Below are 19,979 nucleotides of genomic sequence, written 5' to 3' on the forward strand. Positions count from 1 at the left end.
CCCCACAATTACTATCCATCACGTTTGTTGTTCTGCAGATTGTACAGACATGTAATTGGGCATCATTTAGCCTGATGGAGTCATAACCCAATTGAATGCGATTGATTCTGGATTAAATATTCATATGAGCCGGGACTAAAGCTCGTACTTTTTTCCTGGTAGACTGAATCAAAAATGATGCTGTGAAACCTGATTCTGCTCCTGTTACTGGAATATGCGACGCATAGTTTTACTGATGAGCAACCAGCTCAGCTTTTAGGGTTGGCTATGAAAAATAAAATAAAATAGGAGTGAAAAATGCACTTCACTTAATGGAGGACTATTGAGCTCTGCTGCACGGAACTGATGCAACTTTTACGAGTACGGTCCGATGAGTGGGAAATGAGTGTGAGTTAAAGGTTACATCACACTGCTGTGTTCTCATAGAAAAAAAGTGTTTCATCTCTGTATCTAAAGGACTCTCCATCCGTGATAACTAGGAATGGGTATCGCTATTTAATTTATTGGATTGCAATTCACCACTTTGATTCAGATTTATAAATACTTCAGTTCTCGTACCAATTTTGCTCAGTTATGAAAGAGATTTTCACAGAACTAATGCTGCAAATTGTACAAAATTTGAATCTCTAAAACCTGGTGCATCAATTAATGTTATGCACTTTTTATAGTGTGGGTCCACAGTGCAGTTGTAGGTGATTATTCAGCATTCAATTCAATAGGCATCTCCAGACCAGCGTGGATGTGTTTGGAAACAAGAGTAGAGTGGAAGTCGCCAAAGCCTTCTGGCTTGATTATTACCACAGATGACCCCCTACTGCTAAGACTCATCACAGTTAGTTTTAAAAACCCTCCTGCTCCAACTTTCTTTTTCCCGCCTTTTGTGATGATTAGACAACACATGGTCAAGATGATACATGTATTTTCAATCGCCTCTTGGCAGGGATGAGAGACAAGTGACGGATGGGGGGTGAAACAAGGTTAGATATGAAGAAAGATGGATGAGCGTGAGAGATGAAGAGATGGGAAAACACAGTGGTGAAAGTGATGATTTACAGATCTGGACACAGAGCAAGGTGAAGTAAAAGAGATGGAAATTCCAAGGAGAAATGTTTGAAAAAAAAAACTGACTTAAGGAGGACATTAACAGTCAGAGCTTGGTAACTTTACCCCATGCTTCTCCTCTCTTTCAAAGTCAAGTTCACACAAGCACCGAGGTGTAAATGGAACTTTTGTACTGTGGTAGGTGTTTCAGACGGAACTCTTGTAAGCAAAAACCTCAATAAAACAAAGACATGTTGCGTCCTCAGGCTACGGTTGCTACACTCGGAAGCCCTGAAAACTGACACTGGATCTGCTCAGTGATGACACTCTCGGGCCTTGCTCTCAGGTAACATGGGGAGCCCCCTTTTTCTCACACATGCAGACATGAAGTCACCAAACATCCAACACACTTGCACTGTCACACAACTCCCACCTCTAAAATCTCACACAGAAAACACTCTGCTCCTCCTCTTCCTTTGCACCGTAAAGGATTAATGTTCCCACAGCTGTCTCCAAGATTCCCCCCGGCCCAGTTAAAAGCAATATGATCTCATTGTCAAACAGTGACCAGCCTCACCGGAGAGGTTAACCGCCGCTGCTTAACCATTAACTAGATTAAAGTCGGGGGCGGGCACAGGAATGTTCTGTCACAGATGGAAACTAAAATGAACTATATGAGTGGATTTGCACACACACACACACACACATACGTCAGAGTGTGTACACATAACATACTGTATGTAAACACAGAAACTTCTGTAGCGCAGTGACCTTTCAGTCACCCTCATCTCCTGGTTATCATCATGCAACACAGATAAGGGAGGAAAAGAATCCTTGGGGACCCTGCCGTCATATTTTTGAAACCACTCCCTGGTAGGAAAGAATTAGTGGGTCAGGAGTGCATTCAAATATTTGCCCACATGATTAAAATTGTGCCCCAGGAAGTGTTCAATGTTTGCAGAAGCATTTGAAAAAAAAACAAAAGAACTAACGGGCAGACAAGTCCATTGTGTAAGATATAGGGTGTTAAAAATAATTTGGTTTTCATGTAAGTTAGGCAAGGGCCTTGCTTTACAGACGCCACCGTCTTGAACCGCCATGGTTCTCCAGCAGCCCTAACAGACCTGCATTGAGCATTAATATGCAGACAATACAACACTCTCGGTAATTCGCACCCTGGCCCTTTAAACCAGTGTTTCCCAAACTTACTAAATGCAGAAACTGACTTTTTAAAGACGGAAAACTATGGTGGCCCAAATCACAGCATAAATCGTTACGAGAGCAAATGTGTGCGTAATGCAACAACTCATTTACAGTCATACACACACACATGCATCTTAAGTTAAAGGTTGGGTTGGGGGTCAGCAAATTTGTTTGGGGACCCTAAAAAAAACTCTCCTATGACCCATCTGTGGGTCCCCACCCAGTGTTTGGCAACCACAATTGCATTCACAGCAAACACTTTAAAGGTGTGTGCCCACCAAACACAAGAAGATGATTCACACTGTTGTGTTACGCTCATGATTTGCGTTCCCTTATGTGAATGACTGTGACTGTTCGTCTGCTAAAGTTAGCCCACAGACAAATAACAACAGTTATTTCTGTCTCCTGGTCCACATCAACAGCAACTGTCCAGTTCTGGAATAATCTCAGCACTGTTTGGTTGTTATTAGGGATGCACCGAATATTCGGTAACCGAATATATTCGGCCGAATATTGCAAAAAAAGCCACATTCGGCCTTCGGTGGAGTGAGTTAAAAGCAAGGCCGAATAGTGGCGTGTGACGCAATCAAACAACGACCAGTGACGCGGTGACCCGGCGCCTTCGGTAAAATGTCGGCAGTGTGGAGATATTTTAAAGTGTTGGAGAGCGAGAAAAGAATTGCAGTTTGCAACGAGTGTTCAACCAAACTATCTCCAGGGGGTGTCTCTGCAAAGACCTTTAGCACTACTGCTTTAATTTTTCATTTAAAAGCCAAACACCCTGAACAGCATGCTGAGTACGAGAGAGAGACTGCTGCAGCAGCTAAAAGGAAATCTTGTCACAGCACGCCCACTCCGTCCGTGCAAGACGTCTTTGAAAAGACGAAAAAGTTTGCGAATGACAGTGCCAAAGCAAACGGAATCACAAAGAAGGTAATGGAGTTCATGGCTTTGGATGATCAACCGTTTAGTGTTGTGGAGGACATTGGCTTTCGGAGGCTTGTGCAGTACATTGAGCCCCGTTACACGATACCGAGCAGACGGTAAAGACAGTTGTTAATGTTTTTGTCTGTATAAAACAATTTTAAGATGTCTCAGATGTCATAGTTAGTTTCCTTTTTATTTTGAAGCACTGTTATTGACAAATCTGTTCTGGCCTGGGATATGCTGTGTACCTGTATAAGTGTATGAGGTTACAAGCACACACTTATTGCGATTTACTTGAGCCTTCTGTTTACATTATTAGCCTGCTGTGGCTAAGCAGACTTGCCAAAAAGACAATAATTCATTTGTTGTGAGTTTATCCACTGCACTTTAGTTTTTTGGAATACATGTTTTGTTTGAAGGCCTAATATAAATGAAAAATCTTTGTGCTTTTTTTTGAAAAGAAAAGCCTACTGGAATGTTTAAAAATGTCATTATCAATAAACATTTACTTTCTTGGAATAACATGTCTAAAAATTTATTCTAGGCTATTAATGCAATATAAAAAAAATAATGAAAAAATTAACAACCGCATTCAATATTCGGTATTTGGTATTCGGTATTCGGCCACACATTTAAATTTGCTTCGGCTTCGGCCACAAATTTTCATTTCGGTGCATCCCTAGTTGTTATAGCATTGCATCGCACACAATTTTCACTCCATTCAAATACTTCAAGTAGAGCGAGTGAAGCAAAAAAACACCGTTGTCCTTCAGGGCACTTTGCGTCTACTTGTGTCTCTGCATTGACTTTGTTTGTACAATTTGCTTTGTGTATGACGTGAAGGCAACATTATACTTACGCTCCTTCCCCCACACCAGGCCAGACTAGTGGTGAAGAAAGACACAAGGTGGTAATGGAGCCCAAGTGTGCGTGTTTGAAGGAAGGGGGTGGCAGGGCGTCTTTGGAGCGGTGCACTCAGCAACTGCTGCTGAGGCAACTGTTGATGTCTGAAAGGCAACAGCTTGCGGGGCCTCCAGAGGACGGTCTGCCAGCCAATAGTCAGATGGAGGGTTTAGGGTTGAAGGGGCGCAGGGGTTAGGATTTCTTCTCTGCTGCCAGGAAAATGATCTCCTTGGCCACAGATCCAGGCTTTTCCATGACATTCCCCATTCCTAATTGGTATTCCTCAATCCTGACATGCTCCGCCTGTCTGATCCTCACTGCTGCTGTCTTTGCCTTTATGGCTTTTGTTTGCTTGATCCCCACTTTCATGCTGTTTGATTGATCAAAACAGCTGGACAGGACACATTACAGGGGTCGCAGGCGCCATTTTTGTCGGCCATCACATTTTCTTGCTCTTTTGTCAACGGATGTGCACGACGCAAGGTTAAAAGTGTTCAATTCTGCTGCTTCGTTCATTACTACAGAAATAGCAGCTCTTATCCGCAGCTTGCTGCAGCACTTTACTGATAAATGGATTGGCAGCACTTAACCTCGTCTCCCAAAAGAGCATTGTGAATTTAAATTTTCTTTTTCTCCAACCCTCAACAGAGCCCCAACCCCCTCGCCCTTCGTCTACCACCACCATCACATTCGCAAATGAAGACACAAGGACACACATACACAGACATGGGGCCTCATTTCAAGGCCATATTTGAAATTACCCATCACAATCATCTTCCTCCCCTGAGATGAGAACAGGACTGCATAGAAGTAACTAGACAGTCAGCTATAATCATCCAATTTCCTTAATCTCTGCTCGTATCTTCCTCTCTGCTGCCTTCCTTCCTCTCCTCCCTCTTCTCCTCTACTTCTTCTAATTCGTAGATATTCATTATAAGCAATGCCTTAAATATATCAAATAAAAACAGTGGTGTTGTCTACTTTGGGAAGTGAAAGGGAGTGAACATGCCAAGCAGGGGAGGACGGCCATTCTTATTTTAAAATCATTAATAGCGGCCATAAATCTGCTGAGCAATGGCTGCAGGGATGGGGAGTGAAAGCAAACAGAGTCCTCTGGCACTAAAACACAGCAGGCACTCTCACTGATGCTATGTGGGGTCGTTGACTAAGACCTGTGCACAATAGCACAGTGGTCAAACGGGGCAAAGGCTACCCAGTAAATCACAGCGAGCAAACACACAGGAATGGACATGAAATGAGCTGAAGTGTCATTGTAAAGAACAAAACAGGAAGAATGTGGACTAAAAGAGAGACGGACGGAGATTAGAGGGGATGTCGATAAAGCTTATGTTTGTAAATTCATCTTTTATTTGTGTCTGAAGGAAGTGGAATTCCTACATTTCTCCTGAAGCTCTTGTTGGGATGTGGTGTTGGCAAAAGTTGGGGGATAAAGTCGTTTTCCATGTTCACATGTATGCAACCTCCATATCAGCTGATACTCCTGACTGCCATCCCACAACTTAACTTCAGAGTCCTGTCAAAGTTCTATAAAGCTGGGCATACACTGGATGATTTTAGTACATATTTGACCTGATTTTGACATTCAGACAGAAGTCAGAAGTTTTTATTCTTCTTCTGACATCAGACTCTCGAACCGACCACAGAGAAGGTTCATGGATGTTGTGAAGAAGGACATGAGGACAGTTGGTGTAACAAAAGACGACACAAGGGATAGGGCAAGATGGAGGCAGATTATCCGCTGCGGCAACCCCTAAAGGAAGAAGCCGAAAGAAGAAGAATAATAATAAGAAGGAGATATCAGGCTCTCACACATTGGAAGCGGAGCCAAGCCCTATTTCCCATTTCAGTGCTGGAGCAAAGCAGCAAATGGAGCATTTGGAAACCATAGCAACACAGCACGAGTTGGAAAGTCTGGAGCCTTGGTTGTAAGCGGAGCTAATGTTAGCCACCAAGTTAACAAGCATATAAATACTTTGCTCACCACCAAATTCTTTCTGCTAATTTATGGTCATTGTTTCTCGTTGCCTGGGAGATTTCAAACAAATCAGCAGGGACCAACAGGTCATATCTACACATTCACTCATCAGCACTTAGGTCACGGCTTGATGACCATCATAATACAGTGTGAGCACATTAATTGTTAGCTTTGGTTAGCGTTTGATTTTGGATATGCCCAGCCTAACCCATTTTAAGTGTGTTTGTAAAAGGCAGCCATCTTATCCTAGTGTTTATTACATTGACATGCTTACACAACCTCAACTTGAACCTCACCAGGTACCAGGTATCAACCTGTGTATGTTCTGTTGTGTGAAAGACCACTGTCAGACCACAAAAATGCACCCTGGCTACGACCAGCTCTACACCTGTAACCTGGCCTCTGAATGGTGAGCTGGAGGGCAGCACTGTGGCTGCGTGTTTGTGTGGATTACTGCTGTTGACTGGTGGTGAAGAGGAGGGTTTAACGCAAGAAAGGGTTTCCCTTTTGCACGGAATTTCCAGTGATGACAAACAAACACACATCACGAGCGCAAGCTCCAGCGTGTCCAGAGGAATGTCAGTCATTCCACTTCAGTGCTCCACACTTCGTCACTGTCTCTCACACTCACACACACACACACACACATACCTCCAGAAAACAGAGTGGAATTACTAACCACTATAATTAAATCCCGACCATTCCAATCCTCACTCCCCCAGAGGCCGAAATGACGAGGGGGCAAACACGGACTTGCACTCCTTAAGAGGCAACTATTAATCTGTCACTCATTGCTCATGTTTTCACTGTTGCATAACATGAGAATTCTGCAACTGGGGGCTCAATGTGTGAGGTCACATATAGTAAATTGTGTGTGCATGTGCATCAGGGTTTGGTGACATAATATCCTTGACAATACTCTAATCTGATGACAATAGTAGTGCATAGCACATGATGGTGGCAGCAGCAGGCTCTTGGTGAGTGGAGTAGAAGTAATGAAACATGTGGGATTCCTTGAATGCATCTCATATTCCTTTATGTTCTGTGCCCGTAACATTAGACCACTCTGCTTGTGTACCAGTGCCACAAATGATTCTCTAATGTATCTTGCTTTTCGCCTTTCCCAACAAGAACATTACTCACCCACACCAGAGTCCAAGAGACAAAATCAGTGTTTTTATCTCTTGCAGGGACACTGGAGTTGTTGGTTTCTGGATCTTTAGTGACATAAATGTACTTATGAGGCTGTAACACACCATTATCTTCTGTGTCCCTGCGAGCTAAAAAAGCTGATTTCCTTAATGGATTTCAGTGCAGGAGAGTGAGTGGTTTAAAAACATTAAAGCATCAAATATATTCTTATCTCTTAAATGTATGGGTGTACTTGCCATTGCAATTATTGGTCAGCAAATAAATTATCTCTGTCAAATTCTCCTGAATTTCAATTTTTTTTTACAATTTGCACAAAGAGAGGTCTACAGGACAGTGGTAAAAAAAAATGCTCACTAGTTTTTATCTCCTTGTGGCTAAATGGCTCCTTCCCTGGCCTAATACCATAATAATTACACACGGCTGCAGGGGGTGCACTTTTGATGCCACGCTGGCAGGGGGTAGAGAAATTAAAAGTGAGGAAATGACTGTGGGAATTAAAGGCAGCGATAGACAAAGAGGCTGACGCTGCATGTTAGCGGTGAACACCTTGAACTCAGCTGATGCTTGTCACAATGATTCTTTCCACTGGTGTCTGAGCACTTTGGAGTTCGCTCTAACTCATCTTATCATCTGGCTCATTTTGTCTATTAACCTACTTTGTACTTTTTTTTAATTTTTCCAACTTAAAACTTTAAAAAAGTGAAGAGTGAAACAAGGTCAACACACATTTGGACTTAAAACATAACCTAAGATGTGTTTCATTGGACGTTTGGACGTTTGCCATTAATTCCAACATCTGTACTTTCAAAAGTCAAAGTGTGCCGAGCACCTCATGGCGTCCTGTGATGCCGTGCATCAGAAATACTGCCGCAGACATACATGACACACTCGCTAACATGTAGAAGGGCACATTTGTTTGGTTGTTGCACGTCTGATGTAGAGTACGATACTATACTATACTACACACTAAACGACAGCATACTTGGAAGTCGCAGGTGTGACCAGTTATTGTGGAAATGTGGGTCTGTTTGACAGAATCCCACTGAGAGCCAACAAGAGATGCTATTATTAGCTAGAACTAGGCTAGTGTGTGTGTGTGTGTGTGAGAGAGAGAGAGGGAGAGAGAGAGTGACCTGGTAAAGCAGTGGCTGGGTTTCCGTGAAAATGTATTGCAAATTTTAGGCAAATTTTCAGATATGATGAAAAAAATATGCATTGATGCACCAAAGTCTCCCTCAAGTGGAAAAACTTAACTTAAATATGCAATATTTCAAGGCTTTTGAGGCAAAGTCAACTTTTCAGTGTTGCCATTCTGGTGTTTTTAAGTGCAACTTGAAAAGAAAGGCTGATGGAAACATGCCTGACGTTGCAACAATGGTACAGAGGTAATACTTTACTTCACTCAGACTTCAGAGTGACGTGGGAGGGACCGGGAGATGCTCAGCACCTGGAACTAAGCCTTTAAATCAATGCGCACCACAGTTATACACAGGTCTGTGTGATCTATACGGTGCCCATCAATTATAGGGCGCTTCTTAAGTAGACATCTGTTAAAAGGCTCCATGAAGAGCAGGCAGACAGACAGCAAAGTACAGCCACTGTATGCGAGAGGAAAGACAATGAACGAGAGATTGTAAAAGACGATGGAGACATTGAAAGTGATGCAAAGAGGAGAAAGTGGGACATGAGAGGAAGTGCAAGTGAAAAATTGATGTTCAATAAAAAGCGATGGGAATGGAAATGTGATGCAGCAAAGACCAGGACCTAAAGAGAGTGTAGTCAGACAGCTCCCCCTACCCCGCCCTTAACGTCATCCGCCTCCATTCTCCACCAGCACAGAATCTGGAACAACTCTCACAAAACTGATCACAAAGCATTCTCGGAAATGAGATTTCTGACATACACAGAGAGCCACAGAAGGCTACAGTAGGCTATGATCATTTAAGAATACATGCGCTGTTTTACCACAACGTAGAACAGCTTTCTTAACTGGAAAATTAAGTTTCTCAATCACTCACTCTCCTGCACCAAAGTCCAGGGACACAAGGGGCTGCTGGTCTACGGCTGTTTTTTTGGTAAGATTGTGGTAAACCCAGACTTAATATTTCTGACACCGGAATCACAAAAAACACTTTTGAACTTACAAATCAAAAACTCATCTGTGCCATGGTGTAAAAGAGCTTTGGTGAAGCATATTCTTATATTATGATATTGTAGACGTAAGCAGGCTGACTGAGAGAATGTTTTCAAGTTGCTAAGATCCACTTTTCCTTGTCTTCCCACTGGCAGCCATGTTTTCAGTGAGAGCAAGCATCCGTGTCTCAAGCTGGGGGTGGGGGATGAGCCGGGGACACGCTCGACGCAGTCAGTGCTGCCAGTGAGTCAGTGCCTCACACAAGCTCACTTCAAAGCACCTTCACCCTGGCTTTAAAACAGGCTAAAGAGAATCAGTAAAGCAGAGCACCATCTCACTAGCGGCATTTTAAATCCCCCAAGTGCTTGTTATAGCCACTGGAGAGCAACTGAGGGCAATAATAAACTTAAATAGCAACCACAGCAAGCCCGTCCATCACCATGCACTTTGTCTTTGGTCAGAGTGACCGCGAGCCTCACTCCACACTCAGTTCATGTAAGGCCAAAGTCACAGCACTTGCACTTCCACTAAACTGCCGGGTCTACTCTCTCATGGCAGTGCTGGGGGGGTTGGGGGGGTGAGGCTGAAGGGGTGAGGGTAAGGGTACGCTGCCAAACAGGAGACGCAAATCCCACAGATCAGACATCAAAGTGCTGGAGAGCTGCACCACGGCAGTGAAACACACACACACACACACACACACAGGAGTATATCACAGCATGAAGAAGAAAACTGGCAGCAATGCCTTCAAAATAAAAGATAGATAGATACTGTAGATAGATAGATAGATAGATAGATACTGTAGATAGATAGATAGATAGATACTGTAGATAGATAGATAGATAGATAGATAGATACTGTAGATAGATAGATAGATAGATAGATAGATAGATAGATAGATAGATAGATAGATACTGTAGATAGATAGATAGATAGATCAATATTACAGATGCCAACTGCCATTAAAAGGGGATCTAGGTAGATACAGTAGATACTATAACATACAGTATTAGTCATCTCTTAAGGAAAATCCACTTTCCAGTGGGGGAAAAAAATAAAATAAACAACAATAAGAAACTACAGAAACATCATCAGTAGCATCAGTTTGACTATATTAACTATAGATGAGTTTTCTTGTAAATACAGTTGAGATTATTTCTTTATATAAATGAATTAGCTCTGCCACCATTACAGTATCCCCTGCAGTGTGTGTGTGTGTGTGTGTGTGTGTTACAGTTACATGCGTGTACAGTAGCTGCTGCTGCTGCTGCGGATAAAGTCATGTGTGGCGCATGTGGAGGACACTGAGACACTGAGACACTGCGTGTGTGTGTGTGTGTGTGTGTGTGTGTGTGTGTTACAGTTACATGCGTGTACAGTAGCTGCTGCTGCGGATAAAGTCATGTGTGGCGCATGTGGAGGACACTGAGACACTGAGACACTGCGTGTGTGTCTTTAACAGGTTGTTCAGCGTCAAACTGAACAAACACTGAACAAAGTGTTGAAGTCAGTGAGCGGCTGGTTTCACGGAGCTGCGGCGGGACAGAGCAGAGACACCGTCACACGCGCCGTGGAGAGACAAGTGTAGCCCGGAGACATAAAAAAACACCGACAAGCACCGAGTCACAGACACATGTTTGTGTGTGTGTGTTTGTCGGTGGGTTTGTTAGTGAATCTGTGCGTAAAAACACACGTTAGAATGAGAAGAATGAAAGAGACTTTTACCTAACAGTGTCCAGAGCAAGGTGCACAGCAGCGACGCGCGTCCACTCGTTATCCCGGCCATGTCCGCTTCACAAACTTTTCTTCAACCAAAAGTATTCACGCGGGTTTGTGGCTCTGTGTAAAGTGTGAAGTGAGAATGTGGCAGCGGCAGAAAGTCTTCTTTCTTCACTGCAGCTCCAACGCGTTCTGGACCTCTCTCTCTCTCTCTCTCTCTCTGCCTCTCTCTCTCTCTCTCTCTCTCTCTGCCTCTCTCTGCCTCTCTGCCTCTCTCTCTCTCTGCCTCTCTCTCTCTCTCTCTCTCTCTCTGCCTCTCTCTCACACACGTAGACACACACAGAGAAATCTGATGCTGGTGGTGGCAGCTCCTCTCTTGGTTGATATATTTGCACAAAAGGTGACCCCCCCCCCCCACTACAACCCCCTCCACTCCCTCCCTCCCTCCCTCTCTCCCTCTGAGAGTGAAAAGGACCTGCTTGACTAATAATCATGTGTTGGAGCCCACAGGGGCCACTGGGGGCCCACAGGATTTCTTTAAAGAAACTTAAAAGTGATTTTATCATGATGCTGGAGCTCACTGCAAATCCCTAAGAAGAAGAAGAAGAAGAAAGAAAAAACCTTCCCCAAAATAACATTAAAGGGTTATGGTTAGTTATGGTTAGTTATGGGGAGTGTGGCTCCATCATGGATTTACTTGGTAGACGAGGTGTGGGCTGTGTCTGATGGCCACGTAAGTGTGACGACAATGAACGGCGACATTGAACACAACACAAAGTGGACAAGACTTGCTCCACCTTTGTAGGATATTTACACCATAGCATAGGAGTGATGTTTTTCTGTCGTGGTGGAGCCTATCTCACTGTACCATTTTACACTGGTGCCCCAATGGAAAGGTGCCAAAGAATGGAACGGTTGGGACCAGGGTCTTTTTGGTACTATTCCTGTGAAAATGTGAAAAGAATATGTACTGTACCAAACTGAACCACTCCACTTCATGGAAGCACCGCTGCAGTCAGCAGTGACTACGCTGTGTGTGGCCCCCTGAGTGAGGAACCAGCCAAAAACCGATTTATCCACCGACGAAAGACTCACTGAATAAAATCTATGACTGCTTAAGTCTATGATATCTTAAACTTGTCACAACTTTAATTTAATTAAAAAGTTTGAGTCGCTCTGGAAACATCAGCAATGTCACATGAAAGCACACAAAGAGTTAACAATCCACTGCTGCCTCCATCCATACGTTCTAATGTGTTGTTAAGTGACTTCTGTATTTGAAATCCTTTGATTTACCTAAGTCACACAAACTGACCAGATGAGGCAGCAACTCCAGTGTGGACTTTGGTGCAGGTGAGCTGTTTACAAATGCACACGTTTCCAGTAAGGAAAGGGTTTGTTAAAGCCATCATATATCATATATCATATCAGGTGTAGATTTTTCAGGTAAGCCTTTTGTTTAGTGGATACATGTATACAGAACTGTATATATGGACCTATTTGGACAATGTGTGCAACATAAAATAGAAAATATTTTATTTTACAACAACAACAACAAGAAACTATAGCTTCTGTGTACAGCAGATTTAGATGAAATTAGCTCAAAATGAAATGGTTGGGACAAACAATCCACTTTCCTCAGCTTTACCTAGACAAATTTCCGGACCTGGTTCGACCTCTTACTTCCCCAACTAACAGGAGTCTTGAATAATGATTTTCATTTTCAATGCAACCTGAGGCCATTTCATGAGAGTGGGTTAAGCTGTCTGTCATTGACAGACATGCCATTCATTCCTAGACATGTAATCCCTCCAAAACCTGTTTGGGTGCTAGCAGGGTATAGGGGCAACCTATTTGAGTATTTACAGTTCACATATACAGTTATTATCATGAGAGGATAAGTAGCTTATAGACAATGCTATAATACTATAGTCTGAATGCTTGGACTGTTGATTTAGGCCAAATCCCATAAGTTTGAACTTGGGAAGCAAAACAGATGTTGGTCCTGCATAAGATGGCATAATGACCACTGACCATCTAATTCACATGAGTCAAACCTAAGGCCCGCAGGCCATATTTGGCTCGCCGTATAATCAGATTTGGCCCACGACATTAATGTATTGTCTTTCCTGCTCCTCCATTGACACACTTATTAATGTGTCATCAAGTTACCTCGTTCATCAGTGAAATAAACAAATGAAATGTGGACTTTGAATCTGCTTTATAAAACATTAGTACAGCAAATTATTAGCTACGACACATGTGACTACAAGCCTGTATGTGCTGATTTACTGGAATACAGCAGAGGAAATAAGGTCAGACAGATAGAAACTGCATTACTATACTGCTGATTTCAATGGAAAATCATTCATTCATTATTTACGACTCGATATTAAACCACTCCTCTACATTTTTGTGTGAGTCCAACGTTGATGTTCAGCCCATCTGAGGCTTTTCCATGAATAAATCAGTCATTTTATTTTATGAAAAAGTACTCATTACAGCAAATTCACTAATATATATATATATATATATATATATATACATATATACAACATATATATATACATTTGACCTGTAGTCTGGCATTCGACGTTTGACAACCCTGTATCTGTGTCTCTGCTGGAGACTGGTTGACTCTGGAGCGACACTAAACAATGGTCCCACCCTGCAGGCAATGATAGACCCTTGCAGAGCGGTTGCATTCAAAGACATACATTCCAAACATAGTTGGTCTTAAACAACTGGTTAATATTTTCTCAGGCCTGTCTGAGGTGAAGCGATACGTGCAGCCATGCTTCACTGCAGCAAATGGAACACACACTGTAGACCTTTGAATTGATCTGATATAAACACATTCACAGCTGTTCGATGCTTCAACTCTTAAAAGTCATGGCTCAGGTTTTCTGAAGTGTGGCATGAAACACAATCTCGCTGCCAGCTGCGATATAAGGAAAAACAGATTTTTAGAAACTTAAGTGAAGGCTTCACCAGAGAAATTACCATAAGAATATGTTCCCCACATTATTCTCACCGTGAGACAGACTTTTCCAACTGGAAAGTGAAGCTTGATGCAGGTGCTGGACTTTGGCAAATTCACTGCTGTCTCCAGACGTAAGAAGAGCTAAAAATGCTGATTTTCTCTGTGGACTTTGGTGTGATGAGGTTACAAACTTCTGTTTCTGCTCGGAAAAGATAAAGAATAACATATTCTTAAGATGTCAGAGATGAGCCTTTTGTTCATTGTTTTTTTTATTTTGTCCATGCTGGAAGTTATGTTTTCACTGAGAGCTATGTGTCAGTACCCTGTACAGCCTCACTTCAAACACCCTGAATTATCCCTTTAAAGACTACTGAGATTTGAATGGGATTTGAACAGATATAGTTTACCCTCACGATCTTTGTTTCTCAGTGTTTTCTGAGCCAGGAGCGGAGAAAAGTCTTCCCACGACTATCTAACATCAATACCACCACTTATCCCTCATATTGACTCGGTCATAATCACCTCTCTCCACACACACACACACACACACACACTGTAGAGACATGACATCCACTAACAGCGGGACCAGTCCTCTGGTGCTGGTCCCGGTGTGAAGGACTGTGCCGTAGTGTGCTTTACATAATACCTGCTGTATATCATTCTGCAGAGCTGTGGCAAATGCTGATTTAGCTGAACACTGGGAATTCTTACATAAGGCCTTTGGTTGTATATGAACAGGAGCTGATTTACTGTGTGGGCTCATTATCTAATGGAGCTGCAGGAGGGAGGGAGGGGAGGGGAGAGGAGAGGAGAGGAGAGGAGAGGAGAGGAGAGGAGAGGAAATGAAAGGAAGGGGGATGATTCGTCCTCCGAACACAGAGGACAGTGTACGTAACAGGACAGACCAGTAGGACACATGAAGAGAGGGAAAGAGGGACATAAATGTGGTGTTGGAAGCAGTGAAAAGCTACAGTTGTACAATTGCTAATACTTTGTACGTATGTACTGTATATAGTATGTACTTTTTACTTGGAGTTCGTCTTATTTGCACACAAACCAATTAGTGATAGTGAATTTGACCTGTTCTACACACACAATCACCATTGTTCCCCAGGTGCAGAGAAATGCTGCCCACTGCTCCTGTGCCTGGAGAGCACGCCAGCCCTTCATGCACCTCTGGATTTGAACTGGCGACCCTCCATGGGATATTCATGGCAGCTTTATTTAATGGTAAATGGTCTGGTTTTATAGCGTTTTTCTAATCTTGATGTGGTGACATAAAGCAATTTGTGTTTCTCACGAGACCCGAGACTTCACTCTAATGTGTGAGTGACAGATTTGTACTGTCCAGTGTTTCAAAAACTGTCAGATCACAAAACCTGTTAGTTTTGCGACTTGTTCTTGTTTTGCACTATTGTTTTTTTATAAAAGGCGGATGGTTGCACCTCCTCTGACTGAAGTATAAATAAAGATGATAGTGTATTGCTGCTCTTCTGATTCATGAGCCAACCTAACATTCCATCCCAGCACTTTCCTATAAAAACTGATTCAAGCTGTAGCTGCAACGAGTTCTTTGCTGAAGTCAGTCTTGGTGACTTTGGTGACTATGGTCTGCTCAACGTGTAAATGATGAGGAGGAGTAGCCCTGTCTCTTGACGTGTAAAGGCTGTGTCAAACATGGGACATGTTTTAAAATGACAGGGTGAATGATCCTGCAGCAACACTGTGATTTGTGCACAGTGTCATAATCCAACAGTAGTATAATTACACACTCTTCTCACTTTATGGTGCACATTATGTAAACCCCTGTACTAACAAGCCAAATTGTCTTTTGAGCACAATACCATACTCACTCACTTCTAAAAGATATCTTTAAAGGTATAGTAGGACGGATTTTTTGCTTTTTTAAATCACATGGCGGTTCAGAAATAGTGGGTGCTCCTATTGGATGTATACTCTCTGTATACAGGTCCCTTTTATGGAATAGTTTCTAGTGCTGCACTAATAACAAATGCCTATGGTGCAAAGAAACCTAAAAAATAAAAATAGAAAGAAAAATAATTGCCAAACTAATAACTGTGTGTCAAAACAGAGAGCTATGGATTAAACTCAACAACCTGCTGTTTTTCTAGCTATTCTGCCCACTGTGGCTTTAAGAAAAGTTTGAATACACTCACTGATCAAACTATTTTCGGCGTCGTACCAGGTGCAGCTGCAGGTTGTGGTTGTTTCTCATGCTATTCCTCAGGGAGAGAGTCCAAACACCTGACAAAGAAAACTCATTCCTGCTCCGGGCTTGAAGTTGATGACCACAGAAAAGTGCTGGGATATAGGTTAGCTCATTAATCAGAAGCACTGCCTTCTTCTACTTTCACCATTACATATTTTGGTTCACTTCTGCACTCTAATAAAACTTGTCCGTCCCTCCCTTGTAGAAACCACTTAAAGTTGCTTGTTGATCTCATCTCACTCCTCCACTTGGGACAGATCCAACACCCAAGAGAGTAATCCGCCATTTTCCAGCAGAGATACAATTGACTCTGTGTTAACCACAATCCATTTACACTACAAACTCATTTATATACTACAAGTCTCTGTCAAGTATAGATAAACACCAAAACACCAACATTAGAGTTGTTGATGCCGAGCATTTGCTAAATTGCTTTGCACAGAAGAACAAAAGTAGCTGAGAAGGATTACTTATGAATTTAAGTGAACATTTTACTGGTGCATAATTGATGACCTCATTAAATTGCGTTGTGAGGCATAACTCATTTACTCCTTACTCAGCTCTCAGCCCACTTCCTTGGCATTTCTGAAACTCAGGCAGCGGGGTTTGCGGCAGAAGAGGGCGGGTTAATGACTCTTTAAAGGGGAACTCAGTAGGCACAAAAAGATTAATCAGTTAATTTCGTAACAGCAATTAACCGACCCACCGTTAATGGTTAACATCCCTAGTGGTGGCTCATGTTGCCTTGAGCAAACAAAGATCTGACGAGCTTGTTTCTAACTGTACATCCCTTTTTTCACATGACTAATCTTCAGATCAAACCAGAGTTTTCTCACATAATATCACTTGGAGCAGTTCATCAGACTTTACTCAGCTCCCCATGGAGCATGGGCAGCACTACTCCTGTAGTCCTATAACACTTTGATGTGTAAAACCAGTGGAGTTCTCCTTAAATGATATAATATTTCTGCATCAAAACATGTCAAAATGATGAGACTAATGTGTCATTTGCTGAGTAGAGTACCAACACTTCTTCTTCTTTCTTCTTCTCTCTTTAGGGGTCACCATGGAGGATCACCTGCCTTCCACTTGTACTCTCCCTTGTGTCCTCCTTCACAATGGTGATACAATAGTGACAGTGAATGCCAGTGCAAGAAAGAGTTGGGCTGTGACATCATTGTTTTCCCAAAGTAGTGTATAGGTTGTCTACCAAAAAATGCAAGATTTTATCACTCGAACACGTTTCCCAAAAAATAGTTTCAGGGCTCTGAAAAATGTTGTTTCTGTGTGGACAAAAAAAACTTATGTTCCACCCGTTTACGTGGACAGCCCCTGAGACCTTTAGACTTCAGGAGGACAAAGGAAGCATGACACTTACTAACATCCTTATAAGTGAAATGTCACGCATCGCAGAACAGACAGTCAGTTTAATAGAACCTTGTTTGGTGTGATTTACCCCCCCCCCCCCCCCCCCCATGTCAAAAATGAGGTTACCTGACAGAGAGAATACGTGACACGGCCTAAAGCGAAGGATGAAGAGAAACTGAGGCACGGAGACACTACAAAGGGAACGGAGATGAGTAATGAAAGAATAATGAAGAGAAGAGATTAGAAGTGCAGGAGGAGGAGGAGGAGGAGGAGGAGGAGGAGGGGAGAACTTTAATTCCAAAGTCAGGGGATGGGTACCATTTAGCCCCGGGGAGTAACAGCAAAGTATAAGCAAAAAAAGAAAAAAGAGGGGGAGAGATTGAACATGAGAGTAGCTGTAATCCTGTATGAATTCTGTTTTTGGCGTGGCAGAAGGAATGAAGGAAAGATGTGTTGAAGCCTCATCCTTCCTCCTATATGGTTCTTTGATCTATCTCTTTGTTTCATTCCCTTTGGTTCTCCTTCTCTGTAATGCCCTCCATCTCTGTCCACTCTAATCTCTCCATAAATCATGATGACTCCACCCCCTTTTTTCTACCCGCTCTGATTCTGTCTCCTTCCCTTTTCCTGGCCTCGTTCCTCTTGGCCGAACTACAGATGATCACGCAGCTGTTTTACAGGCACTGATACAGTGGAGACGCGCGAGTCACGGTGCAGGAACTGCAGGAACTGTGCCGGGATGAAGCCATTCTGCGGGAATTCAGCACTACTTCATGTAATGTGCATCAGTCACTGCCAGCTTACTCTGATGATCAATAGACCCAACAACTGAGAGAGATATGAACTATTCATCATGACTCATCAGGACTTTCTCTATCCACTCACTTTCTCCAGTCTTTGATCTAAAATTTATTTCAATTGGCCGAACAACAATAGTTTGTACAAAAATGTGTGTTTTCCACAGAGAAAGGATTTATACTGTTGGTTGTAATGAGATCCAACAGTTTTTTGTGGATTCTGCTCCAACCACAGCCACTTTTCCACTGGTCGAAAACACTCACTAACACCTGGTTATATTTGGCTTTTATGGCTAAAAGATGGTAGGAGAGAACAGGTGGAGAGAGAGAGAGAGAGAGAGAGACCAAAGTAAAGGAGGAATGGAGAAGTGGAGAGTAATTAAGAAGTGATGGATGATTGAAAGAAGGCAGTGGTGCAGCATTGCTGATGAACACTATTACTAACTAATTCATACGGGATGAGGAGGAGAAATGGTAATGATTATATATATAGTTTTGCCATTCACCCATTCACATGCATTCACTCACACATACAGCGCATCTACAGTATGTGCAGCACTTTTTTTAATCACACATTTTTCCTACCCATTCACAGCCGTCAGGAGCAACATGCTTGCCCAAGGACACATCGGCATGTAGACTAGCAGATAATCGAACCCACAACCCTCGAGTTGAAAGACAACTTGCACTACCACTGAGCTATACCATCGACGAAGGAGAGGAAGAGGAAAAAGAAGGAAAAGAGACCAAGAACCAGGAAAAGGAAGATTTATGAACAACTGATTGATTCCAAAAGAGGCCAACTGCCTTTAAACACAACTAACTAACTAACTAACTAACTAACTAACCATCCGTCTAACCAACCATCCATCTATCCATTAAACTGACCTCTGGATTTTGTCTGTGATAGAAGCGTGTGTGTGCATGTTCTTTATAAAAGAGGGAATAGTAACTATCCAGTCAATATGGACAGGGTAAGGAAACAGGAAATTGTGCTGAACAATGGGGCACTCGGCGTGAGTCACTGCATGGCACTGCAGCCAGTATTTAAGAGTAAATAACCTTCATTTATCCACCTAAATGAGCTTTTTTTTTCTTATCAAACTCAAATACTAGCACATAATGAAATCCCTCCAACATCACAAGGACGACATCCATGGAGATGACACTGGAATAAGGAGCTCTGATTCACGGCACTAGCATTGATGTAAAATCACACACAAACACAAATGTCTTGTCCCGCCCAAGGTCAGCTGCTAATTCCATCATGTCGAGAGCTTCACCAAACACAATATTCAGCATAACACAAATAACACCTTTTTATCAATTTGTTTGTTGATTCAATTTTGACATCACGCCATAAAAACCATAACATCTTTTTCAGAGTATTTAAATAAATTAAGAATTATCTTAAGGCAGGTAATCTGTAATATTACCAGTCTCCATCCAGACTGCTCCAATGACGAGATTAGCTAAGTAAAGTTGATGCACAAAGCAACATTGCTTTTAAAGTGGGCAGCAAGACC

At 42.5% G+C, this 19,979-nt stretch overlaps 1 protein-coding gene across 3 annotated transcripts in view; it reads right to left on the bottom strand.

Moving 5' to 3' along the window:
• Positions 1-11,306, bottom strand: part of bcam (basal cell adhesion molecule (Lutheran blood group)) — a 69,557-nt gene extending 58,251 nt beyond the window's left edge. For 2 of the 3 annotated variants that reach the window (XM_058647358.1, XM_058647357.1), the window contains exon 1: positions 11,082-11,305. In XM_058647358.1, the coding sequence (XP_058503341.1) occupies positions 11,082-11,142 (61 nt within the window). In that variant the 5' untranslated portion in view covers positions 11,143-11,305. Of the gene's footprint in view, positions 1-11,081 lie in introns of all 3 variants that reach the window. The other variant, XM_058647356.1, reaches the window with a different exon arrangement.
• Between the last annotated feature and the right edge of the window lie 8,673 nt (positions 11,307-19,979).

Source organism: Solea solea, chromosome 13, assembly GCF_958295425.1.
Source record: "Solea solea chromosome 13, fSolSol10.1, whole genome shotgun sequence".
Lineage (NCBI taxonomy): Eukaryota > Metazoa > Chordata > Actinopteri > Pleuronectiformes > Soleidae > Solea > Solea solea.